We start from the raw sequence: 27,352 nt of genomic DNA on the forward strand, positions 1-27,352 counted from the left end.
GGAGCAGGAACAAATGGCCAGAATATGTCAGAGCACTGGATGTGGGGCCTGGGCTAGATCTGGAGAATTGAGGAAAATTTGGAGATTGAGAGATCCAGGGTGACCCAACGGGTTAGAGTCTGGAGAAAGAAGTTAGTTATGACACAGGCAGGAGTGACTAAACTTAAAATGGGTACTTGATTTGAAACTTGCTAGATCTGTACATATGGAAGAAGATATGGATAGAGAGACCAGGGAAACTCAAAAGTGTAGATTTTAGATAAGGAATCCATTTATTTTGATTATATTCATCACTCTCATTCCTCTCCAATCCTTCCCATATGGACAACCACCCAATTTCATGTATTTCTTTCATTCAAGCAAGAAAACCAAGAATCTTGGAAATAGCCTGAGGGTTTTTTTGTGGTTGTTGTTGTTTTTTTGTTTTTGTTTTGGATTCCATGAGACACTTTTGACCAACTATACACTGGCACTGGAGTTTTTGCTTGGTGGTTCAAAATATATCAGCAGTTCCTTGCTTCCCCTGGTATATAGTGACTCTATTTATATATCTTTTGTATATGTATGCATTTTAAGAAGTTAGTAGGTTTCCATATGACTTCTCAAATGGCCTTTCATGATAGTTTCATCTTCTTATAATCTAACTCTCATCCCTCTCATATCCCCACTTCCCCATTTAATCATCTCATTTCAGTCTCCCCTTGCTTCTCCATAAGTATATATTATTTTCATCCTTTTTTATATTTAAACTTGTTTTATTTTATTGGTAAGTAACCTAGGCTTTTGGTCATGGCATTTCATCATAGCCATAAAATGCCGATCTAGGACAAAGAGTACACCTGGATCTTGACATAGAGTCATTCACAGCTTCCTGTAAAAGAACCACACTGATTTTCATAGTGTCTATACAAGTTTTCACTCACAGAAGCAAAGGATGGGTGTTCACCTTACTTCATATTCTCAACAGCATGAGCTGTCTATTTGTCTATTTACCTTGGCATTCTGACTAGTGTAAGATAAGATTTCAAAGCAGCTTTGATTTGCATTTCCCAGATGACTAGTGGTGTTGAACATATCTTTATGTGCTTCTCAGTCATTTTTATTTTTTATTTACATTGCAAATATTGTCACCTTTCCATTTCTCCCCTACACCTCTCCCATTCCATTCTCCCTCTCCTTTGCCTCTAAGAGGGTTCTCCCTCACCTATCCACCCACTTCTACCTCACTTCTCTATCATCCCTCCATGCTAGGGCATTGAGCCCTCACATGACCAAGGGCCTTTCCTACCACTGATGCCAGATAATATAATCCTATGTGACATATTTTATTTATTTTTTTGAGAATTCTTTGTTTAGATCTGTACCTCATTTTAAAATTGGGAAGTTAGATCATTTGTTTTCTTGATGTCCAGTGTTTTGTAAAGTCCCTTATATATCTGAGATACTAACCTTCTATTAGATGTGTAGTTGGTTAAAAACTTTTCTTATTCTGTGAGTTAACACTTTGCATGAATGATTATATCTCTTGCCCAACAGAGACTTTTCAGTTTCATGAGGATCTATTTGTTAATTATTTGTCTTAATGCCCATGCTATAAGAGTCCTTTACAGAAAACCCTCTCCTAACCAATGAATTTAAGACTATTCCCCACTATCTTTTGTATCAGATTCAAGACATCTGGTATTACGTTGAGGTCCTTAATACATTTGAAGTTGAGTCTTGTGCATAGTGATAAATATGGATCTATTTTCATTCTTCACTATCCATCTATTTTATTTAACCATCACCATTTGTTGAAGATACGTTTTCCCCCTCTGGTTTGTATTTTTTTTCAGAGCTGAGGACTGAACCCAAAGCCTTGTGCTCGCTAGGCAAGCATTCTACCACTGAGCTAAATTCCCAACCCCCTAGTTTGTATTTTTGACCTCTTTTTAAAAAACAATTTTTTTTATAGGAGAGTGGAATTAATACATTACTAAAATTTAAGGGATACTTTCAATCTTAGAATGTGTGCCACTGAACTTTTCAGTAAAATTCACCATAGGTCTTAACAAAATTGTGAAGCACTTTGGGAAAAAAATACAAACAAGCAACCCTGCACTGGAAGTCAAGATAGAAAAGATTTCCACAACCACCATTGCCTTTCCCTTGGTGCTATGATAGACAGGGAGAAATGTAATCCACACACTACAAAACACCAGCATGCTAAATGTCAGGAGCTTGGCTTCATTGAATCTATCAGGCAGATTTCTGGCCAGAAAAGCTACAGTGAAACTCCCCAGGGCTAATAGGCCCAAGAAACCCAGGACACAGTAGAAGGCAATAACTGAACCCTTGTTGCAGAAAATGATGATGTGGCCATGTTCAAAGTGTGGATCAGTATCAACAAATGGAGGAGATGTTCCTAGCCAGGTTCCACAGAGAATAAGTTGGATCATGGTGCAGATGGGAATGATATAGTTAGGTGCCCTTGTTACTAACATCTGTCTTATTTTTTTTCTTGGATCAGTGATCATGAAAGCCATTACCACAGTAATTGTTTTAGCCAAAATAGCAGAAACTGCTACAGTGAAAACAACTGCAAATGTAGTCTGCTGCAGGATGCAGGTAGCCACATGGGGGTGGCCAATGAAGAGCAAGGAACAAAGAAAACAAAATATCAGAGAGATGAGCAGAATGTAGCTGAGAAGTCGGTTATTCGCCTTGACAATGGGATTGTCTTGGTGCTTCAAAAAGATACTGAGTATAAAAGCTGTGAGAGCAGAGAAGCATAGGGCTAAAGAGGCCAGAGCCATTCCTAAAGGGTCTTCATAAGCCAGGAAGGTGACAATCTTTTTTAGACAGTGAGTTTGTTTTATGTTGGCATACTGATCATTTGGACACTTCACACATTGATCCATGTCTAGTACAGGAAATAAAGTATTATCAGTTTTATTTTATCTCTATTTTTCACATAAATTTTAAATTAATGATTGGAAAGTTTTGGCCAAATGGGCATTATTCATTGGACATACATCTTCTCGCAAATCACCTTTTAATAGACATAACTAGTACTATGTAAGAAGGCAAAAACTCTATGAAGTAATTAGCACCTGATGTCACTACTTCTTATAAATCTTTTTTTTTTGTTTTATATTTCTATGTGAGAATTTTAGAGCACATAATATTTTTACTATTTTTTAAAATTAGGTTTGAGTATTAATCTACTCAAAGGACGAGTCCTTAATTAGAAAACACCACTGCAAGAATGTTTTCCATCTTTTAATAATAAGCAATGTCACATAATCCTATGAGGGTGCAAGAATCTCCTTCTAAACTTACCTTGAAAGTTACACTGCAGTACATTCAATTTTAAAATTTCAATTGAATTGGAAAACCGTATCTAATTTAAATTTTGTAATATCAGTCTTTCTATCAGTAGCATACATATTCAGTTATTTTAAGTTCATCTTGTTTTTCTAAACTGTTATCTTAGCATATGGGTAATCTAGTGCTTCTCAAAGTTTTATATGTTGCCTAAGACCATTGGAAAACACAGACAATTATTTGTGGAGAGCTCTTGGTGCAGCTTCAAGGATATTACCAAGAATACTTACAATGTAGTAGGACAAGGGAGTAGGATCAGATAAGTTTTTGACATTGGGCTAGGACAAAGCTCAAGATTCTTCACAAAGCTGAAGAATGTGTTCTTTGTATTTTGGTTCTTTATGTTCCTTAGTACAATATCATGACACATCCTTTTTGCTTTGTTTGGTCCTTAACCACTCTGTGTGTGCCTGTTTGTTTCTAGACTACTTTGTCTTTGTCCTTGTTCTGACTCTATTCTTTGCATATACCTAGGATGGTATAAAATCAGACTGGAAAAAAATAAACCGGCTTTAGCTTCAGCACTGTCTGCAGTCATGTTATAATGTTGTTTAATTGTATTTCTCCTCCCTCAAGACCCTTTTCACTGACCAAGCTGGCTTGGTCAGCTATTTACATTATGATTCATAAGGGTTGCAAAATTGCAGTCATGAAATGGCAACAAAAATAATTTTATGGTTAGAGGAGGTGTTACCGCAACATTAGGAACTATATTAAAGGGTCACAGTTTTAGGAAGTTTGAGAATAACTGGTTTATTCTTTTGAATTATTTTGTAACCATTTCATCATTACTATATGTAATAAAAATGTTATATTTATGGTTTTTGAAATATATGCAAGTAGCAAGTTAAATGAAAATAATTGCAATATAATATTATTCTGTGTTGAACTGACAAAGACAATGCATTTAGTTCATTGATTTTGCTTTTATATTTGTGTTATAATATCATATGAATAAACATTTCATTGCAGTATTTCAATACAGTATTCATTTCAACTTTTTCTTGCATTATCCACTATATTGTATAGCCAAAAATGCTGAATAGTCTTTATGGTTGTTGTTTTCATTGTTTGTATTTTCAAGACAGGGTTTTTCTGTGTAGCTCTGTCTTTAATGGAACTCACTCTGTAGAGCAGATTGACCTTGAGTTCATAGAGATTGACATGCCTCTGCCTCCTGAATGTGAGTGTTGGGATTAAAGACACATACCGTCACTGCCCAAGTTAATGCTGAACATTCATTTTAATGCATTGTTTTATGTCTGAGTACTACATCCAGCTCTACTTAGTTCATGTTAAAATTTTATTGAACTATTTATGCACTTGTCTTGATATGAAAGTTTAGTTTTATTGTTTATCTATTTCTACTCACTCCTACAATAATTATTATGTGTGTCTGTTACTTGATATACTACCAATTATAACACATTCAAAATTTCCCCCAAACTCTTGAGACAAGACCGATACCACACACCACTTATAAAATTTCTACTATCTATGTAAAATTATATATTGCAGCATTATAATGGATTCTCTAGTAACATATCTATATATTGGTTGACAAATTTACCTGTTGCAAAAATGCAAATGACCAGTTGGTAAGGCATATAATTACCTGTCATGTTAGAAATTTCATTCTCTGGACATGGAGTACAATCAAAACAGCATACAGCCTTTCCTTTCTGAAGGGATTTTCGGAATCCTACACTGCAGGGCATACTGCATACTGATGGCAGTGTCTAACACAATTAGATATGTGTTAGTAAAATGAGTTTGGCCTACTTCATAATAAAAACGGCGATCTGCAGTCATATCACTAAAATTTTTCATTTATTTACAAGTACAACAAATCAAAGACTAATATTTTATTGTAATTTTAAAATAGTATATAAACATATTTTAATATGTCTTTTGTGATATAAAATATAAATAAATAAGTGATATTTATTCATTTATAGTTAAGAATGTTTCTTAAGTCCAACTCACCTGTCTAATGTCCATGGTCCAGTCTATCATGTCTTCAGTTATATATAATTGCTGACCATGCAGAAAATGTTGGGAAAATTTTCCTATTTTCACATTAAGTCCAATAGCTGGTAGAAAATTCATGGCATAGAGAATGTCATATTCTGTATCCAGTTTCCCTTTTTGATTAATGTTGAATTGATATCCAGAAGGATTTATAAATTTGTTGTTCTCCAGAAAAGGGGCCATCTGAAATAAATTTATTGTTGTAGTTTAAACTATAGATGCACATTAGGAAAGATAATCTGAAAATATGAATGTTTCTAATTTCACTTATCTATTCTAAAATGTTACATTATTAGAAGTCCTCAATACAATGAAAGAAAAGAATATACAAATAGAACTAAACATCTTTATGGATTGGAAATATCAGTTTCACAATGGAGATAATAGCTTTCAAGATTCACAATTTAGTAATAGTCACGGAGATTGAGACCTCTTTTGCCTCATCAGTATTATCAGACCATCAGCTAATGAGTAGAGTTCCTTAGTACATAAACAAAGTTGCGTAATTACCTAACATATGTTAATAAACTCTTCATTATATCACCAATGGATTCTTGAGCATTTAAAGGACACTTGTGCTTTTTGCTGCTATATACAAACTTTGTTTCAAATGTTGAAAATATAACAATGGGTAAGTGTTGGACAAAATTCATCAACTTAAGTTCTTTCTTTTATTTTTTAAAAGTTCTTTGAGAATTTTATTCAGTATAATTGTGTCATATACATTCCAGTCCCTCATCACCTCTCTCACCTTCCCTCTATCTCAACACACTCAATTTCCTGTTCTTTCTCTCATTCTTAAAAAACCCTAAATCCCTAAAAACAAGCCACTAAAGACATGAATTCCAATTTGTGTTGGCTAATTCTTGAGCATCAGACCTGTTCTGAAGTGTAGCTTATATATATACAGTGTCATTCCAATGAGGAAAATTGATTTTCCTTCTAAAGGAACATATAAATTGCAAATAGCTTCTTTGGCAAAGGTGAAAATGTGTGCTCACTTCTCACTTGTCTTAGGATTTTGTCTGGCTCATTCTTGAGAGGTCTTGTGAATGCTACCGTAATTTCTCTGGTTCTATATATAGTTCTACCCTGTTCTTCTTATAAAATAATGTTTTCTTAAAAATCTTCAATCACTTATGACTCTTGCATTTTTTTCTATCTCCTCTTTGACATAGATGCATGGTCTTGGCAGTAAATTGTATGACAGAGACATCAGAGTTAGAGATAATTCCTTCAAAGTCTCTCACTCTCTGTACTTTGTACAGTTGTAGGTCTCTGTGTTAGTTATTACCTATACAGGAAGTAGCTTCTCTGATTAGGGTTGAGTGATGAATGACCTGATATATAGATATTGTATCACATCATTAAGAGTTGTCTTATTGTATGTTCATTTAGCAGAACAGTTGTTTTCTTCTTGGGCCATGATCTATTCTTTCTAGGATTTTCAGCTATACTAACAGTGTCAGGTATGGGCACCACCTTATGAAGTGGATCTTAAATCCAATGATAAAGTTGGACTTATGTTGGATAGCCCTCTAATGTTTGTGGCATAATCTTGTTGGCATACCATTATCCCATCTTCCAGCACTATGAAGACTAGTCAATAAGGGTGGAGATTTCAGTTGATGATCCGATTGATTTCCCCACGTTCTATGCAATTACTATGAGTGTCTTCAGCAACAAGGTCTTACTATGACGTTGTGGAGAATAACCAATAACATTGATTCTAATGTTTCAAGTATGCTGTTGTCTCTTTATATTAATTCATACCAGTAACCAGGTTTATGTTATATGCAGCAAAGGGGTACAGAAATAAAACCACTTGGGAGAAAGTTTTGTAAGTTACTTGTATTTATTGCCTATGGTAAACTTTGAGTCATATGTTGACACTTCATACTATTCAGTGGGAATATTATTACCTTCCAGGAGTAAAATTCCAGTCCTTTTCCAATATTCTTTTGCCAATGCTCTGTATGTTGAATAAGCATTTCATGAAGTGCATAGGCTACAGCATAGACAGCATTGTATAAGTTGTAACTTGTCTCGCTCATGGACACTTCAAACTGGTGCTTGGATAACCATTCTAGTAGGATTTTAGTTGAACAGTTTTTCAGTGTCTTACAATGAGATGGCAATGAGCAGTTAAAATACATCCACCATGACCTAGCAATGGAAGTATCTTTATTGTAGCTGGAAGGGTGCACTGTCTGGATGAAATTTTTAAAACCTGGAATCTCAGAATGGGGATGTGAAAAAATGAAAATCCCATGAAAGGAGGTAAGAAGGAAGTCTCCTTTACTCCCATCCCACTGTGAGGTGGTGATCCAGAGTCTCTTAATGCCTAAATGTTGCCACAGTCTAAAGTGTACAGTTAGAGTGTCTGGGTCCCCATAAATGATAATAACTTTTGCTGATGACATCACAATCTGGTTATAATACTTTTCAGCTCTTTTCTGGTGTAATTGTATATTTTCTATGATCATATTCACAAAGGCTAAACAGACTCTGTGTTTGTGCATCTCTCCTCTCAACTTAGAGAGAAACTGGATGCCTAGTTCATCATCTGAAATGACTAGTCCCACCCAATTCCAGCTAAAATGAACCACCAAGGCCATCATGGCCAGGGCCAGAAATGTGTCTTTTGGAGACATCTGGTATAGATACGGATAGTGTTCCCGGTCACTCAGGAGAGGATGAAATGGGCCATAGTAAAGCTAAAGGACAAAAACATAAATAATGTGAATAAATTAGAATGCATACATTTCAGTATTTCTGAGCATGCCAGTTAATATCTGGGAGCATTGGGAAGTATAAATTGTTTATATAGTTATTGCAATTCTACCTTTCTGTGATTTTTCTCAAAAACTACGTATAAGACTATCTTACATTAAAACATGCCACATCTCCACTTTGTTACATCTATTTCTGATATAGCTGTCATGTACATGCCAGAAAATGAGAGTTTATGCTTCAACCCCTGAATCATAACAGACATAAATCCAGTCTATGCCTTCTAATCTATTGTAGTACTCAGAAAGGTGGCAGGGAAGGAGATAGTTTCATTAAAAAATCCAGGTAATCTCACCTGTGGTATTGCAAAGATGTATAGGAGTGGCCCAAGTACAACAGATGAAAACCACCGTGGTCCTGTAAGTACACTTAATAATCTCCTTCCATGTTTACAGTTGTAGTTAGGAATAGTTGCATCTCTGTTTGAGAACATGCTAATTACTTGTAGATCTTCCTTTTTGACACAGTTGACCTTAAGTGTCAGAGAAATATTTGGTAAAATACGAATGCTCCTGTTTATTTGTTTGATGGCAAACAATAGAGACAAAATCAGGTGGATATTCCTGGTTGTCAATCTGAAAACAGAACACAAAGATCACGAGAGTTTAAGTACAACACATGTTAAACTTAGATTACCTTCACTACACTGATTATGACTGAATGTTGTTTCCCTGACCCATTTCAATGGTGACACAGGTCTGTGGTATGTAAGAATATGCAATCTGTGGAATAGTATAAGAACATTTAAAAGTATTTTTTGAGGGGGAGAATATGCTTTACTCAAATTGTATTGTTTTGAAAATTCACATAGCTCACCTCTGTTATCTTTGAACATGGTAAAAAGTCTTTGTGCTGTTCATGGACTAGAAAGTAGGTGTTAGCCAATTCTGAATCTACTCATTGCTTTATCTTGGAAGTCAAAGAATTACTGTATGTAGAAAATGAATGAATGAATTACACAAGCTACCTAGATTTTGATGTTTTCACCCTTAGAATCATCCCTAACAAAGTTCTTAACGTAGTAAATGAGAAATAGCTCATTAAATTTACCTGTATAAACAGCTTTTAGGAGGTTATCGGATTTATAGACAATGAAACTAACAACATTTCTTATTCTTTCTTCTTCATTTCATAGAATTCTGTTCTTTTAATTTTCTGTGGCTGTGCAATTTTGAGTGATAATAGGCTGAGGATAACAATGACTGTTACTGTATGAGGATTGAGCTCCCTGCACTACACAGGGGGCACTTATACATTTTTATACTTAAATGAATATCCTTCCAATAATGCATTTTATACTTAAATTAACATCACTATATTGACTCTGAGTTATGGTTTTTTTCAAGCTTTTAGGAACTGTATTATCCTCCGACCTATTCTCCCTTTGGTTCAGGTGTTAGTAGATCAGCTCAGGATCACTCAGTGGTGGCTTCAATCTACTCAGTGGTCTGTACTAATGGAGCTGCTGACCTGTATTGGTGGTTGGCCACTCCAGTCTTTAGTAAGGAACTACAGAAATCATTGCAGAGGGCACCTGCCCACTGCCACCCTTCTCTGGCTGAGCAGTAGTGAACTCAGTAGCTAGACTATTTTAGTCTTTTTGGCTACATGTTCTCAGAAGCATCCTGCACTTCTTTCTAAATGCTCTTAGAGTCGCTGTAGAAATAGAGATCAAGCATATCCTCCCATAGGTGCCCATGGGAGATAGTGGCACAGGTAGAATACTTCCAGGGACCACATCAGGGAATATTTCTTTGTGGCCAGCGTATACTACATTAGTCCTGCTAAATGAACTCCTAGATATTGCATGGAATTGGAATTTCCGTCTAGTACACAGGGGAGTCTTGTGCTACAAAGAGCAAATATGGGCAGGTTGAAAAAAGACACCTCTCTGAGGGTCTGATGGTCAGCCCTGAAATAGCCATGACTTCCTGAAAGCTTCTTTGTTCTGGTTAATGAAGATCCCAGTTGGTGGTATAATGTAGCCAGTAATGGGAATGGTTCCAGTGGCAGCAGAAATTTCAGCAGTGATCACTGGCCAGTGTTTCTGAAGGAGATGATGCTGACATCAACAGGGTTCTTAATGGCAATGATAGACAGAGCTTCAAGCAACAATGTCTTCCATGTTTTTTTCAGATTTATGCTGTAGATCACATTTCCTTCTGTAGATGTATTGCTTCATCAAGGCTGGTGTTATCAGAGCAGGTTCTTTTAGTAAGGAATTTGAGGACATCCTCCTCCTTCATTTGCAGGCCATCAAGGACTCTGAACACTGTATAACTTTCTTTTTAAGTTACTATGAGAGTCAAGAACAAGGGCATTTGGACACATACATGGGCAGTGTGGAAAGACTATTTTGGTTGTTTTGTATTTTGTACAAATTTGTTCTTTCTATAATACCTTGATTTTTATTTCCATAATTTTATTTAATATATTTTAACAACATATGTTGTCATATGCTTTTAAATGACTTTTAAGAGTATCCCCTCTGCAGGAAAAAGACATCGGGATGGGTATAGCCCTCATGCCTCACTGGACAATGACAGGGGGACTGGAGCCATTACAAGGTCCCCTTCAATTGCAGGAGGTCAGGTCTCTATCCCCGCCTTCACAAGATTAGAATTGCCACAGCCCTTCTATACTTAGAGAAGGGAGGAGATGTCAGGGGCAGCCCTGCTTATACACTGAAGGCCTAAAATCAACCATAGGCCTAAAATCAGCAATAGGCCTGTCATACATGTATACTAACACCAAGTCTTGGGTCTCAGTGGAAAAACATTGAAACAGATGGCTATAAGCTAATGTAAACAGGCAGCTTTTATAGAAATCTACAAGCCTGAGTAGTCATAGACCTTGTAAATAGGTAGCCTTGGCAGACAATACCAACTTAGATAAGGACAAGCAAGTCATAGGCAGAGTCTTAGTGACTTGTCCCCTGAACCTTCACCCAGCCGATACCCAGTTCTGAAGATATCTGTATTCCCCTGAACACCCACACTCCAGTGTCATCCCCTTCCCCACATCCTGCCTTTCTGTGTTTATAACCCCTGTGTGAATGAATTATGATTTGAGAAAAAATAAATTATATAAAAAAAGAGTATTCCTTTTAACTCCATGGTCTCGTTATGGTAGCTCTTGTTGCCTGTTTTTGCTGTTGTTGTTGTTGTATGTGTTAGTGTGTGTGTGTGTGTGTGTGTAGACCAAGCTACCATCAAAATTACAGAGTTGTATCTGCTTCTATAACCCGAGTTTTAGGATTAGAGGTAAGTATACACATGCCTGTCAAATTTGACATTTTTTTCTAACAATTCGAATTATTTAAATGTTTTTGTTGTGAATACTTATATTTTTGTATAGCATATTATGTGTTGTATTATGACTATAACACATATCAAATACACTAGATCCAAATTTTTGTTATGTATCTTCTATTACATTAGATGAAAAATGTATATACTTTTTAATTTTTTGTTTTCCTTGCTTAAATAATTTTCTAGTGTGTTTTATTACTTTATTTCTTAAAATTTCTCCTACATTCATAAAGACCTAAAGTTTTGCCTTGTTTTCTATTTTCTTGCCATTCTGAGATGGATTGTTTTTATACTCAGTTGTTGAGTGTGCTAAGTAAACTATTTCTGTTATACTTACATGAATTTTTAATAACTAAAATTCATAGTTTTTCCCAAATAAGCTATCTTTGAATTAATGTATTTATCTTACTTTTTAGAATTACACTTTTAAGTTTCATGAACACATTATATTTAATAAAATATTCACCTTTGTTTTGAGATCATAACTACATCATATTTCCCTTCTTTCTCACCTCTTCAAGAACCACCATTATCTTATATCTTGCTCTCTTTCAAATTTATAGCATCTTTTCATCACTGTTACATCTTTTTTTTGCCAGTTGTTCTTGGTCCTATCCTAAGGTCACCAGGCTATCAAATCTTTCAATCCTGGCCCTTTGGGTAGTGTTAGGGATGGGGGTCCCTTTCAGGTGATGGATCTAAACTTTGATCTATAAAATTGGCCATTGTCACAATTTCTGCACCACTTTTACTACAGCCTTAATTTTAAAAAAAGTTTATTATTTTATGTGTATAGTTGTTTGGCTGCATGTATGTCTGTATACCATTTGCATGTCTTATACCATCAGTGTCACTGGATACCCTGGGACTAGAATTACAGATAGTTGACATCCACTGTGTAGTTGCTAGCAATTGAGTTGTTAAGTGAACCATCACTCCAGCTCCAAATTCTCCTTTTAAAATTGAAGTATTTGGTTGTTGATGTCTCTTAACTTCTTTGTTCATTTTGGAAATTAGCCCTATGTCATACGTGGAGTTGGTGAAAATCTTTTCTCATTCTGCAGGCTACCATTTTGTCCTATTGATGCTTTCTTTTGCCTTACAGAAGCTTTTCAGTTTCATGAAGTCCCATTTATCAATTTTCAGTCTTAGTGCTTATTCTGCTGATGTTTTTCTGTCCAGGAAGTTGTTTCCTGTGGCATTTGCCTTCAAAGCTGTTCTCCACTTTCTCTATCAGGTTCATTGTATTTGCTTTCATGTTGAGTTCTTTGATCCAGTTGGACTTGAGTTTTGTGCAGGATGATAGATGCCGTTCCCTTTGCATTCTTCTACGTGCCAACATCCAGTTAGACTGGGACCATTACCATGCAACTTGTGTTTTTTCTCTTGCAGCTTTCAACAAAGTTTTTTTTTTTTTTTTGTCTTGTATACTTAATGTTTTAACTCTCTCACATGCTATAGGGATTTTCTTTTCTAGTCTTGTCTATTTGGTGTTCTGTGTAAGTCTTATATCTGCATGTCTGTGTCGTCCTTAGTTTGGGGAAGTTTTTCTCCCATAATCTTGTGGAATATCTGGTTTAATTTATTAATTTAGTATGCTTCTTCCTCATTTTTACCTGAATTTGAAGATTTGGTGTTTTTCATTGTGTTATTTTTAATGTTTTTTTTTTTTTTTACAAATTTTTATATTTCTTGCTTATATAAACTATGTCCTCTAGTTTATCTTCAAAACAATTTGATCGTCTATATAATGCACTCTACTAACAAAGCTTTTCTTTGAGATGTTTTTGTTATTATTATTGTTGTTGTTGTTGTTATTTAATCCTTTTTTATAGTCCAATCATCCCACTCCCAGTCTGCCCTCCAACAGTTGAGGATCCCATTCTTCCTCCTCCTCCTGTCTCCAAGAGGATTCCCAAAACCCTACCTCAAAAGACATACATATTCCCTGGGGCCTCAAGTTTCTCCAGGGTTAGGTGTATCTTCTCTTACAAAGGTCAGACCAGGTTGGCCTCTTCTGGATTTGTGTCAGTGGCCTTATAATAGCTAGTGTATGATGCCTGGTTGGTGGCTCAGTGTCTAAGAGATCTTGAAAGTTAAGGTTAGTTGAGACTGCTGGTCTTCCTATGAGGTCACCTTCCTCCTCAGCTTTTTCTAGCCTTTCCCTAATTTAACCACAGGGTTCCCTGGCTTCTGTTCATTGGTTGGGTGTAAATATCTACATATGATTCTCTCAGTTACTTGTTGGGCCTCATGGAGGGAGCTCCTGTCTGTAAGCACACCATAGCATCAGTAATAGTATCAGGCCTTGGAACATCCCCTTGAGTTGGTTTCCAGTTTGGGGTGGTCAACAAACCTCCTTTCCTTCAGTATCTTCTCTATTTTTATCCCTGCGGTTCTTTTAGATAGGGACAATTCTGGGCCAGAATTTTTCATTGTGGGTTGGCAACCTTGTCCCTCCACTTGATGCCCTGTCTTTCTGCTGAAGGTGGACTCTATAAGTTCCCTTTCCCTGTTGGGAATTTTATCTAAGGTTCCTCCCTCTGAGTCCTGAGGGTCTCTCCCCTCCCAAGTCTCTGGTACATTTTAGGGGGTCCCCCCATCTCCTATTTCCAGAGGTTTCCTGTTTCCATTCTTTCTGCTGGCCTTCAGGGCCTCACTCCTGTTACCCACCCTTGCAATAACTGATTATGTTCTCCTTTTCTCCTTCCTTCCACACTCAGGTAATTTCCTTCCTCTGCCCTCTGCTTTCTTCTCTCTCACAAGCGGGATTGAGACATCCTCACTTGGGTCCTTTGGCATGTTCAGTTTTTTGAGTTCTGTGGATTGTATCCTGGGTATTCTGTACTGTTTTTGGCTAATATCCACTTATTAGTGAGTACATATCATGCATATCCTTTTGGATCTGAGTTACGTCACTCAGAATATAATATTTTCTAGTTCCATCTATTTACCTGAAAAACTCATGATATCTTCATTCTTAATAGTTGAATAGTGTTCCATTGTGAACCACATTTTCTGTATCCATTCTTTCGTTGTGGGACATCTGGGTTGTTTCCAGCCTCTGGTTATCACAAATAAGACCACTATGAACATTGTGAAGCATGTGCCCCTGTGACATGGTGGGACATCTTTTGGGTATATGCCCAAGAGTGGTATAGTTGGGTCTTTAGGTAGATCTATTTCTAATTTTCTGATGAATCTACAGATTGATTTCTAGAGTGGTTGTATCATTTTTCAATCACATCTGCAACGGTGGAGTGTTCCTCTTCATATTCTTACCAACATGTGCAACCTGCATTTTTGATTTTAGCAGCTGACTCAGACAGATGCAGACACCTACATCTAAACAGGGGATGGAGCTCAGGGACTCTTATAGAAGAACATCAGGAAGGATTGGGGCCCTGAAAGGAATAGGAACTCCACAGGAAGATCAGCAGAGTCAACTACTCTGTACCCTTTGGGCTCTCAGAGACTGATCCACCAACCAAAGAACATACATAGGCTTGACCTAGGTCTCTCTGCACATATGTAGCAGATGTGCAGTTTGGACTTCTTTTGTGTCACAAACAACTGGAACAGTGGGTATACCAAAAGCTGTTGCCTGTCTGTAGTATATGTTCTTCTATCTGGGCTACCTTGTCTGCCTAATGTGGGAGAGCATGCAACTATCCTCACAGAGAATTGATGTGCCATGATGGGTGGATACCCAGGAGTTCTCCACCCACCAAAGGAGAAGGGGAAGAGGTTTAGGAAAGAATTTTGGGACGAGTTGATAAGGGCAATGAGCAGGATGTAAAGTGAATAAGTAAAATAAAATAAAATAAAATAAAATAAAATAAATAAATAATTTAATGACCACCACCACCACCACCACATCATCTAAACCAAACCAAACCAAACCAAACCAAACCAAACCAAACCAAACCAAACCAAACCCCTAAATTCTGTTCTGAGTACGTGGAATGTCTTCCTAATTTCTATCAGTTTCTTGTTTTCTTAGGGATCACCCAGGCACTTTTTCTCCTTTAACTATTTATCTTTAATTTTATTGAGCTCTGTATTTTCTATGTCTTTAGTCTTACTGGTTTTTAAAATACATTTTATTATTATTTTAAAATTATTTAAAATTTTTTGTGTCCTGGCTTCATCTAGGTAATTCCTATTAGTGAACATTTCTATAGAACTGGTAGAGTTTGGAAAAACAGGTATTGGCTTGATTTTTTTATATTGTTAGTATTTTAACAGTGAGATTTAGGCTTCTGGACTTTTATTGTTAATTCTGTAACTGATTTTGGGAAAACAATTAGAAAGGAATATATGCAAACAAGTTGGATCTAGAAGTATCAAATATCTTGGTTTATTGAAGTCAGGTTGAAAGTAAGAATGTGCCTCTTGGTCTAAGCTTGAATTTTGTTGGGAGATTTGGTTGTATGATAAGATTGGTTGTGGTATTGAAAGGTCCAATGGGCTTGTAAAAAGGCAGGGAGAGTATTGGCCAAGTCCTAGAGATCATTTGTGGCACAGAGAGTGGAGAGAAAACAAGATTGTAGCACTCTGTTGAGCTGGGGTGAAGTCTGGTGGGATAGGAAGACGGCATGGATGAGAACTGTTAGAAAAATTCAGTAGATTATTCCTTTGTATATGGCTGGGTGAAGAGGTTGGATCTGGTTTAGAAGGTGACCTGTGGATGGTAGTGAATAGGCTGGGTTATGGAGAATCCCAAAGGCAACTTGCAGCACAGGCATATGTGTTCAGACTAGGCCATGACACGGGATGTGGCATGTATGCCAGACCTGTCATGTTGGAAAAAGTTGTTTCTAGGGAGCATCAGGGACTCTTATAGAGCTATATCCTGGAGAAGGATGCTGAAGTTCTGGCTGTATGGAGAGGTTTGGTGCTGCATAGGAGGGACTTGCAGGTATTGGCACATAGATTGGGTCCTGGAGAAAGTCTAGAGGTTGTTTGCAGCACTGACAGGAGTAGCCAGACAATACAGTGCTCTGGATATGGAACATGGGCTGGATCTGGCAGTATGGCGTGAAGTCATGGGTGAGGAGGTTAGGGAGACTCATTGGATTAGACTCTAGAGAAAAAGGTGGGAGGTATGGCAGGGTAGAGGTATTATTTATGGTACATATGAAACCTTCCATAGACTTCAATTCATTTCACCTTATATTTATGAGTATTTTTGTATAGTTATATATATGAAGTACATGTGTACCCACCAAAGTCCAAATACAGTGTTGAATCCGTTGGATTTGGACTTGCAGAAGGTTATGCACTAACCATATGAGTTCTGGAAACAGAACACAGAAGTCTGAAAGAGCATTATACCTTTATATCTACTCTGCCATATCTCCTGCCAAAACATTGGCACATCAAATCATATAGCTGATAAGTTTTAATTCACAAAGAACATAAGGAAAGTTGGTATTGTTGATGATGACAGAGAAAAATAAGAATTAAAAAAGTTTTAGACTACTAAATCATCAAGGACCATCATTCACAAAATATGAAGAATGAAAAATAATGCAAAAAATTCATGCAATCAATGGAAAAAATCATGAGTAAAGACATCTAAAAGGAAGTGCACATGACCTGTATATATGTAAAAATGCACAATATATATACTTATCATGAAATGTCTTCTGAGTAAGATGTAGATACTTTATTATTGTATTATTCTTATATATTACTCATAAAACAAAAGACAAAACATTCTGTCATGGATGTGTGAAGGAATGAAAGAATTAGTTCATAGGCATGTAAGACAGGCCAGACACTGTAGATAATTCTTTGAAAAACTCTCATAAAGTAAAAACGAAACTACTACATGATTATGTAACTGTACCATTTTTCATTGTGATTCAAGAGGGAACAATAATTAGCATATACAGACCTGCCTACTCAGTTTTTCTGCACTCCAAACAATAGCCAAGCAATGCAATCAACAAATAAATGGATATACACAACAAACAAATATCATATACAAACAAGAAAACTTATTTATACCCCCAAAGCAATGGAATTTTATAAGACAATGAACAAAACTATTTATCAGTCTAAAGATAGATACAGAAGTACAACCACCATATATTTTTTCTAACATATGCAAGACACAATAAAGAAAATGTATGACTAAAAGAACTAGATTTTTCCCCCAAAACAGGGTATGGAAACAATGTGCAGGGAATAAAAAAGGAGTGTAAAAGTTGGAATAATATTCAATGTATTCATGTATGTAAGAATGTATAAACTTATTATTTAAATTAAACTTAATTAACTTAAAAATTAAACTTGTTTATGCAAAAACTTTATATGCATAATTATAACACCAAAGCAGAAAGATTGCTTTTAAAATAAAAGATCTCAATAAATATATTTACATTCTTTGAGAGAAGTTTTACTTATCTCCTTTGTATGTCTCTCAAAGAAGGGATTGAATGTTAAGGTTGCACAAGCAACCAGTAGAAAGAGCTTTATTGATGTTAATCCATGTATTTACTAAAAAAATGTCAAAGAAGTTTAATAATTATCATTTTTTCTGAGTACTCACACTTAAGGGTCTTACGTTAAAATTTATTAGAAAACACAAATAGTTGCAAAATTTAAAAATAGTGATAGCATACAATCTTTCAAAAGTGTTTGGGAATGAGAATTAGATATAAATGCAGCAGTATATAGTAACTAGCATAATTATTTCAGTGTTTGATCACATTTAATTATGTTTGAAATATAAATCAAATGATACACCATATGGTGAATTCAGTTGCAATACCTGTTTTTGACAGTTTTATATGATCACACCAAAATCCTTCAAGGACTTAATCTCAAAGCAGAAAAGGTAGGAGGCTTACAGCTTTATAGATTTCAGTTGATGCGAATGGAGTTTGATCAGTTGGATTTGTCCCCTATAATACCATGATTCAACATAGGAGAGAATATTGCCAATAACCTACATTATGTTAGAATACAAAGGAAAAATAATAGGAAAAAATTGGATCACTAAACTCCATTGGAGAGTACACATTACCAATACACAATATGTCTATTAAGTGCACCACATATATAGCAAGTGCCATACCAAAAGTCGAACAACTTATTGTGCAACATGCAAGCATTTGAGCAGACCTTCAGATCCAAGCTTCCGCAATGATAGAAATAGAAAAAAAATCACACATGTATAATAAGCCTCTATTTTCATCCACCAATCAATGCCAAGTTAAAGTGAATTATTGAAGCCACCAAGAAAGTTCCTTTGCTCAGCCACTGAAATTTTAATTAGCTCATCAGAAGAGCTAGCATTCTTGAAACCTAGTTTGTTAATCCACAAAAGACATGACTGCCCATTGTCCTCTTACCTATTCAATATAGTACTTGAAGTTCTTGACAGAGCAATTAGGAAACAAAAGGAGATCAAAGGAATGCAAATTAGAAAGGAGAAAGCAATGTATATCACTATTTGCAGATAATATGATAATCTACAAAGTGACTCAAAGCAAACCACTGAGAGAACTACAGCTGATAAACTTCAGCAAAGTGTCTGGATACAAAATTAACTTGAACATACCTGTAGCTTTCCTCTACTCAAAGAATAAATGGTCTGAGAAAAAAATTAAGGGAACAATACACATGATACAACTCATAGACCATATGAAACCCAAAAAGAAAGAAGACCACAGCAAAGTGTGGTTGCTACAATCCTACGCAGAAGGGGAAAGAAAATAATCTCGGGAAGTTGAGGGAGAGAGGGGTCTGGGAGGGAGAAAAAGGGGAGAGGGAAAAAAGGTGGGAGGTTCATATATAGGAAGATATGGGGTCGAAGTACAGAGGGTCAGTATTTTGAAAGGAAGTATATAGCAGTGGGTGTGGGGAAACTGCAGGTGTCCACTAGAAAGTCCCAAATGCCAGGGATCCAAGGGATTCCTAGAACCCAATAGGGGGGACATTAGCCAAAATAATCAACAAAGGGGAGATGGAACCTGTAGACACCATATCCAGTGGATAGGTGTGGCCCCTGGTTTAGCAATGGTGCTAACCACTCACCTAAAAAAATATCCATCTAGAATTCTACCTGTCAAAAGGAAATGCAGGGACAAAGAATGAAGCAGACTGAAAAAAAGGACATCCAGGGGCTGTCTCACCTAGGGATCCATCCCATCTGCAGACACTATTGCTGATACCAAGAAGCACTCGCTGACAGGAGCCTGATATAGCTGTTCTCTGAGAGGCTCTGCTAGAGTCTGACCAAAACAGATGCGATGCATGCAGCCAATCATTGGACTTAGTGCTGGGACCCCAATAGAGAAGATAGGGCAAGGGCTGAAGGAGTGGAAGTGATTTGCAATTTCATAGGAAGCACAACGATATCAACCAACCAGACCCCCTTCCCCCAATCTCCAAGGGACTAAACCACCAACCAAAAGGTACACATGGGGGGGGGGACCCATGGCTCCATCTGGATATGTAGCAGAGGACTGACTTAACAGATATCACTGGGAGGGAAGCCTCTCAGTCCTGTGGGAGCTCAATGGCCTTGGGTAGGGGAATGGTAGGGCACTGAGGCAGGGGTGGGTGGGTTTGGGAACATCCACTTAGAGGCAGGAGAGGGGATAGGGGATAGGGGTTTTGTAGATGGGAAAATGGGATAGGGGATAACATTTGAAATATAAATAAATAAAATAACAAATAAAAAAGAGAAATGCTCATTCACCTCAGAAGTGTAGTAATCTGACCAGAAACTGGATAAACTGATGATTCTTCTGATGAACTGAATTTGATGATAACCACCAAAATTCAGAGTCCTGAGATTTTACCTCGTGATTTCTTTTAGCCATCCTTTGTAGCCCATCTTCATCTCATTTTTTTTTTTTTGTGACACTGTAGAACCAGAAATTCTGGTTCCTTTATCTTCTTTTCTGCCATCCATTCCAGTCTCTCTAGACTTTTCATGCTGATAATTTTACTTCTGTCAGGGCCTCCTTCTTATAGCCCCACAGCCATCTCCTAGGTACTTGAGATCTTGCTATGGAATAAAAGTCCCATTCATTATATTCCATGATTCTTTTCAGGATATATTTCTTTCCCATTTCTATCCTTTGTGTTTCTGAAGAACCACAGAACTGCTCTGTACCAGAGACCCATAGCCCACACACTTGGGTGAACTATATCTTTCTTTGTTTTACATTCCAGTCTCTTTATACTTAACCTCAGTCCTATTTTGGCTTGCCTGCTTGAGTCTCTCCTTAAGCCACCTCTTGAGGACTCAGTTTCTTGCTGTAAACCTAACCACCCAGTTCTTCCCTACTGCCCTCTCAGCCTCTCATTATAGCCCACCTCCACTCTTCTGTGATCTGTTTTCTTCCAAAATACAAGCTTCTCCCTGAAACCCTATAGTCACCACATTTGCCTTAGATACTGTTGTTGTACAGCCACCACATTCGGCTAGTAATGTGGCTAGTAGTGGTCAATAGCAGCCAAAGTAAAGAAAATCCACTAAACAAAGACAAGACCAGATATGTACACAAAGAGTTTAAATGATATATCTGTCTACATTACAGAGTTGAAAACAGAACTATGAACAGCCAAGACAATATTTTTCCAGAATCTAGCCCCTATACAAAGCAATGAAGATGAAGTACAAGATCTTCAAAATAGCCACCATGAATATGATCAAGAACATTAAAAAGGTATAAAGAGAAGATTAACTATATCTAAGAGGACATAAAGAATAAATAATCACAGAACTATTGGTCAAAGGAGGTGAAAGGAACCCACACCCTAGAAACAAAATAAGGAATATTAATATTATCCATTAATATCTCCCAGTATTGATGATGTTAATTCCTCAGGAAAAAGACAGAGAGATAGATTAGATTAAAAAATAACTATTTATCTTTTTGCTGCATAAAAAACACCACCATAAGTGACATCACCTTAGGGTAAAAGGATAGAATAGATATTTCAAACATGTGTGATAAAAAACCAAACAGATAGATATTTTAATATCTGGAAATACAGACTTCAAATAAACTATATTCCCATGAAAGAAAGAAACATCAGAGGGAATATTAAAATTCTAAATATTTATGTACAATACAAGGTACCCAAGTTTCTAAAGGAAATGCCACAACTACTAAAATCACATACTGGTCCTAGCAGAGTAATAGTGAATGACTTCAATATCTCACCAGAGCCAGGTCATCTACAAAAACAAACAAACCGAAACAATCTACACCAAAAGAAAAAACAAAAAACCTAAACAGAAAAGCTCAAGGCATATAATGTTATGAATCAAATAGATCTGGTTGACACCTACAGAACATTCTACTGAACACTGAAGAATATATTGTCTTTTCAGTAGCCCGTGAAACTTTCATTAAAATTAACCAAATGTTAAGATATTGATGAAGTTTCAACACACATAAAAATTTGAAATGGCACCATGCATCTTATTTTACTACAATTCATTAAACTTGGTGAAGGACATCTCATTAAGTATTCAAAGTTTCTCATTCTCTGCACATATCTAGTTATGGGTCTTTGAGTTAATTCCCATCAACTTCTCTAATGAGGGTTGAATCATATACTGATATATGGTTGTAGCAATATAGCAGGAGTCATTTTTTTGCTGTTTTGAAGTATAAATTTAGTAGTTTTTCACTAAGACTATGACCTATCTAGTCTCTACTGCTTTAGCCACTTTATCAGTGTCAGGTATGAGTTCCGTCTCTTGCATTGGACCTTAAATATAAGAACAGTGGTTTGGTACTCTAATAGCATTTATGTCACTCTTGTACCAGTCACTTGTACTGGAAAGTCATTGTTGCAGGTTGCTGGTACTATAGCTTGGAGATATTGATGATTATCTTTCTTCTTTGGTAGCATTCAGAATATTGCTTAGTGCCATGCATCCTAGTTGGTGAACGTAAAGTATTAAGTTGGGCACAAGGTTAATTTTTACACATTTGTTGGAATAATTGTCTTCAGAAAAAAATCTTACAGATTGTGTAGTATAATTAATATTTTTGACAATGCCTGCATTTTCCTTCTTCTAATCAATGAGCCTTGAGAACCTTTGTGTCTTCTAGTATCTATTTCCATTTCTTTCTTTAGTGTTTTAAAGATTTTGTTTTATAGATTTTTCATCTGTTAGGTTGGATTTCATAATTGGCATTTCATTCATTTACTTTTGGAAGATAAAGTAAATGGAATTTTTTCTTGATTTATTTTTTTTCAGGTTTGTAATGATATATAGAATGCTTCTCATCTTGGTAAGTTTATTATATGCTCATAACTTAGTTGGTGTCATATAAGAGTTTTATTATACTTTTAAATAATCTTAATGATCGAACCATATTATCTCTGATAGAAATAGTTTGAATTCTACTTCCTAATGTTTCTGATACTTCCTAAGAGTTTGTGTGCCATACTGAGTAATAGTAGAACAAAAAGACACTTTTCCTTATGCTTTATGTTAAGGAGTTGTTTCCAGGTTTTGCTGTTTTATAAAATGTTTATAAGTTTTTACATTGTATCTTTTGTTATCTTATGAAAGCATCTCATTTTTCTAAGTACTCAAGGTCATTTTTATGAAAGGATATAGAACTTTGAAATAATTTTCAGTAGTAAAAACTGAATTATTTAGGAATTGGTAGAAATAAATACATATGGAATAAATCTATGTTTAAATAAATCTATGTTTAAAATTTTATATATAAAGAGAATTTGCTTAAACTTGGACTCAGGGTCATACAAAGAGGATTTCAAAGATAAATCTTAAAAATATCCTTACCCAGCATCATTCAGTTTTTCAACAACAACTACCACAGTAACTAACAACAGCTTGGTAGTGTAATGACTTTTATTACAGCATTCCTCACAGTGTATCAATACAATTTTTTTTTGGTTTTGTCTAGATTAGGAGATAATCAAGGATGTGAGCCCAAGTAATTCATTTCTGTGATACATGAGTAACATGTTTCTCAAATGGATGAAGAGAGTTTTAACTAGATTGTCTATTAGAAAGTGAGACAGGATGGCATTGGTTATAAGTTTGTCAATGTCTTAAATCTGTAGAACATTCTTGTCAAAACAACATTTTAAGAGTGATGCCTAGCTTCCTCGTTTTCAAGGCATAAGCTACAAAGGATAAACAGCATGCACAGTGTCTTCCAATGAACCTGATTGTAGATCTTCGTCTTCTGGTTCCTAGTTCAGGATTTATATTCCTTTGAGAATTTGAGATAAATAGGAGAGAAGATTTAAAAACATTCCAGTTCCTCCTTTTCTTATTAAGCTAGGATCCTCAATAATGTCTCTTCAAACTGTTGTACACTTCCATGACCCTTATGGGAATTATGACAGTTTTGGATTGAGATGGATGAAGACACTCAAATTGAACCAATGTTCTCTCCCTTTCCCCTCAACAGTTGCTTCCACTTGAAGTGTATATTCATCTGATAGGTGTACAATTTAATTAAGAAAGACATTGATTGCCAAATTCTTTAATGTTTGCTGTTTAATGTTTGTTTGGTTGGTTTTGAGTGGTGTTTTCTGTTCTTGGGTTTTTTGTTTTGTTTTTGTTTTTTGGTGGGTTGGTTGAGAGAACTTTAAGTGAGTAGGGCAGGTAAGAGAGTCTAAAAGGACTTTATGGGATGGAAAGAATAAGATTACCATATATTTAAATGAAAAATTGTTTTAAATAGTATAAAATATAAAAATATTAGAAAAAGACCATAGTAGTACCTTCCTTTCTAGGTCTATCAGAACTGAGATAATATATGTAACACCCCAAGATAATGGTTTGTATGTGATAAATAACCATTAAGTGTTAGTTAATATCATTTACTTTATTTTTTGATAAAAATATGACTTCAGTGAGTTATTGAATATCTGTTATATGCAATATATGTCATTATATGGCCAAACCAGGATTCCATTAAGTTTAAATATTTTTGTTTATAACAGAATACATTCTCAAGCATCTCCACAGCGTATGAAGACAATTTCATTACCAAGACTATCGCATACCTACTTGTCTGTTTACATGCTAGTGTAGCAAAGGAAGTAAGGCTGAATGATCAGGCCACATAACAATATTTGTAAACCTGAGGCATTTATGCCTACATGACCCATTTTTACATTATGAAATATTGAACTTAGATTTCTTATTTGTAAACAAGGAAAGTTAGGAATCTAGAGTGGAAAATTTATTTCTTATCATTTAAAGCATTCTTTTTACCTTTCTCATCTTACATAATGTAAGTGCATAAATCTGGATATAAAAAAAGACCTTTAGTTTCAACTATTTGTTTTGTAGATATAAAATTTCTATCATTTTAATGAAGATCACATTTTTTAGGTACAGTGGAACATATTATGATGAGATTGGAGTGTGAATGGTAAGAGGAAGTACAAATGTTTCTATCTTGACTTCTAATAAGACAGATTTCCCCTCCAATATTTTGAGTGCCAGAGAAAGGGAATATAACACAATTCAGACTCATTTTTTATTTTCTATTTCAAACACCATTGATTTTTCCCTTATGACTTCCGCAAGTGTGTCTTTTCTATGACATCATGTTTCCTATGTTCCATTTTGCTGTGACTATGGGTTTATAATGCAATCACTCTCAGAATGTTTCTCACCATCCATCATCTATAAAGATATATTTGATATCCAGGTCAGTGACCATCACACACTGTATTAATGTAGTTTCACTAAATCTCCTGCTTACTTCTACTTCTTCTTAAAAATTGCTTTAATCTCATCAACAGTCTCCAAAGTTCTTCTGTAGGTAATTGAATACAACCTTTGTCCCGAGGTATACAACTCTACTGCATTGAACCTCGTATATAAAAAAAGTCTACATCACAGAGTTTTATTTGTGCCAATTTCCTCAACATGAAATGGGAGATATTTGCCATGATTTTATGAAATCAAATTCCAAATTCTACACAACTCACTACTAAAGGAAAAGGATTCCTACCACACAAACTAAGGAGTATGTTAAATATATTTTCTATTGCTTAGAAAATAGAAAATAGAGATGTAGTTGTAGAATGAGTGTCTAAAATTTTAAATAGTGGGCAAAATAATGATGGGAAAGTATGAAGTCAATAAACCATCTTCAATAGTATGAAATTTGACCAAATTTGTAACCTTGATATGCCTCTCTTAGATATTGGCATGTACTATAGGAAAGAATTTTTATTCTAGCACATGACAAGGAAAATAGCAGGTTAATACTTGAAGTGACATCTCCTACTCTAACATGTAAACAAATTCTCTAGTCAAATAACCTGAATGGCTTCTACATATATTTCTAAGTTAGAATTTAAGTAAAGACATGGAATTTTTAATAAAACAAAAATGTGGCTGTGCAAATGATTAAATGAACCAGACTTGAAAATGAAGGATAAAACTGTAATATTTTTTCCTATTCTGATTGCAGCTACAAGGCATAGCAAGATAGTTTGGAAATGATAATATGTAGATTATTCAAACAAAAGATAAATATCTGTATATGAAACATACCCAGGAAGAAGACTGCAAATATGAAGATCATCTCTGCATGGAAAGTGGGCTCTCCATACTAATGGAAGGAACACTAGAAGACCACTGAAAGATCATTTTATTGCAGCCCCCAAGAAACAAATTCAGGGCAGTGCTTTGCTCTGTGTTTCTGAGGGACATCATATATCCTTACCAAGAAAGAATTGTCACTATTAGGTGAATTCCTCTCATAACAAGATAGAAAGTATATGTAATTTAGCCTGACAAATATTATTCTAAATGGTTAAGCAAAATGCCTAATCTAGAAACAGGGAAATAATCAGCAGTCAAAGAGAGAAAACAGTTTTGATTTATTTTAGTGGCATAAGTGGGAAATAGGGAAAATAGACACAGAGAATTATGGTCAACCTATCTTTAGCACTAGTACACATTATTAACTATGAGAAACATAAATGAATGAAAGAAGCACTTACTGAATATCTGGATTTCCATTGAAAGGATCATTCAACAGTGGACCCTGTCTTGTGTATATGTAAAAAAAACAATCATCCTCTACATCTCCAACCTTGTTTTCATTTGGTTTTATTCTCCAAAAGCACCTGGGATGTGCTGCACTAAAAAGCAAGAAATATTCCAGGATCAGGAAGACAGACATCAAAGATAACATCTTTATCACATCCCCTATGCCTTGAGCCTGAGCCAAGTGCAGTATGAATCCTTAGGCTGAAGCCCAAGAATCAGTATACTGGAGTACACCTGTGTGTCTCTTTTTTTATAACTGTAGTTCGTACATTTATGAACCTCTATACTTTTCTTTTCTGCTTGTTCTCCTCTGGAGGATTCTTAAGCACTTTCTCACCCGGGGCTCTCTGTTTGAATGTCTGTGTTCAGGTGACAAACAGGGGTTGATAATTTTGTTTAATGACAATGTTTCCCCTCCCTACATCTGATGATTCCATCCATGTCACTGGATATGAAGGCCACAGGCATGAAACTTCTTAAGAAATTTTGCTAACCTGTTTAGTTCACCAAACTGTTTTTCTGATCACCATTTGAAAGAGTTAAAGTGAATTGCATCAGCCATTCCAAATTGAGTTTCAAAGTGGAAGTTTCAGAAACAGTTTATCATAACCATAGCTCATTATAGACATAACAGGTATTATGTCCAGGAATGTTCATTGTAGGGAGTAGCATCCTCACATATTAAGTGTTCAGAAGACAAGAAAGCATGTACCTGTGTGACTCCTGTGTATCTGAATGCCTACTACTATGGAGAGTTCCCTAAAGTTTCATAAGTAGCCAATGATTATCCTGACCCTAGAAATGTCCA

General features: G+C 35.7%; 1 protein-coding gene across 1 annotated transcript; it reads right to left on the reverse strand.

Moving 5' to 3' along the window:
- Positions 1–1,982: 1,982 nt before the first annotated feature.
- LOC114627008 (vomeronasal type-2 receptor 116-like) lies at positions 1,983–26,692 on the reverse strand. Its single transcript, XM_028774668.1, has 6 exons — positions 26,496–26,692; positions 8,486–8,765; positions 7,320–8,114; positions 5,353–5,580; positions 4,982–5,105; positions 1,983–2,902 (listed from the first exon to the last, which is right to left on the reverse strand). The coding sequence occupies exons 1-6, from the start codon at positions 26,687–26,689 to the stop codon at positions 1,983–1,985; spliced, it is 2,541 nt and encodes an 846-aa protein (XP_028630501.1). The 5' UTR covers positions 26,690–26,692.
- Between the last annotated feature and the right edge of the window lie 660 nt (positions 26,693–27,352).

Source organism: Grammomys surdaster, unplaced genomic scaffold, assembly GCF_004785775.1.
Source record: "Grammomys surdaster isolate TR1022 unplaced genomic scaffold, NIH_TR_1.0 242, whole genome shotgun sequence".
Lineage (NCBI taxonomy): Eukaryota > Metazoa > Chordata > Mammalia > Rodentia > Muridae > Grammomys > Grammomys surdaster.

Coding starts and splice junctions, on each gene's coding strand:
- LOC114627008 (XM_028774668.1), bottom strand. CDS start 26,689: ATGTTATCTTTGATGTCTGTCTTCCTGATCCTGGAATATTTCTTGCTT. Junction 8,115..8,485: donor ACATCTTTGCAATACCACAG/GTGAGATTACCT, acceptor TTTGTCCTTTAG/CTTTACTATGGCCCATTTCA. Junction 5,581..7,319: donor TGGAATTTTACTCCTGGAAG/GTAATAATATTC, acceptor AATTTATTTCAG/ATGGCCCCTTTTCTGGAGAA.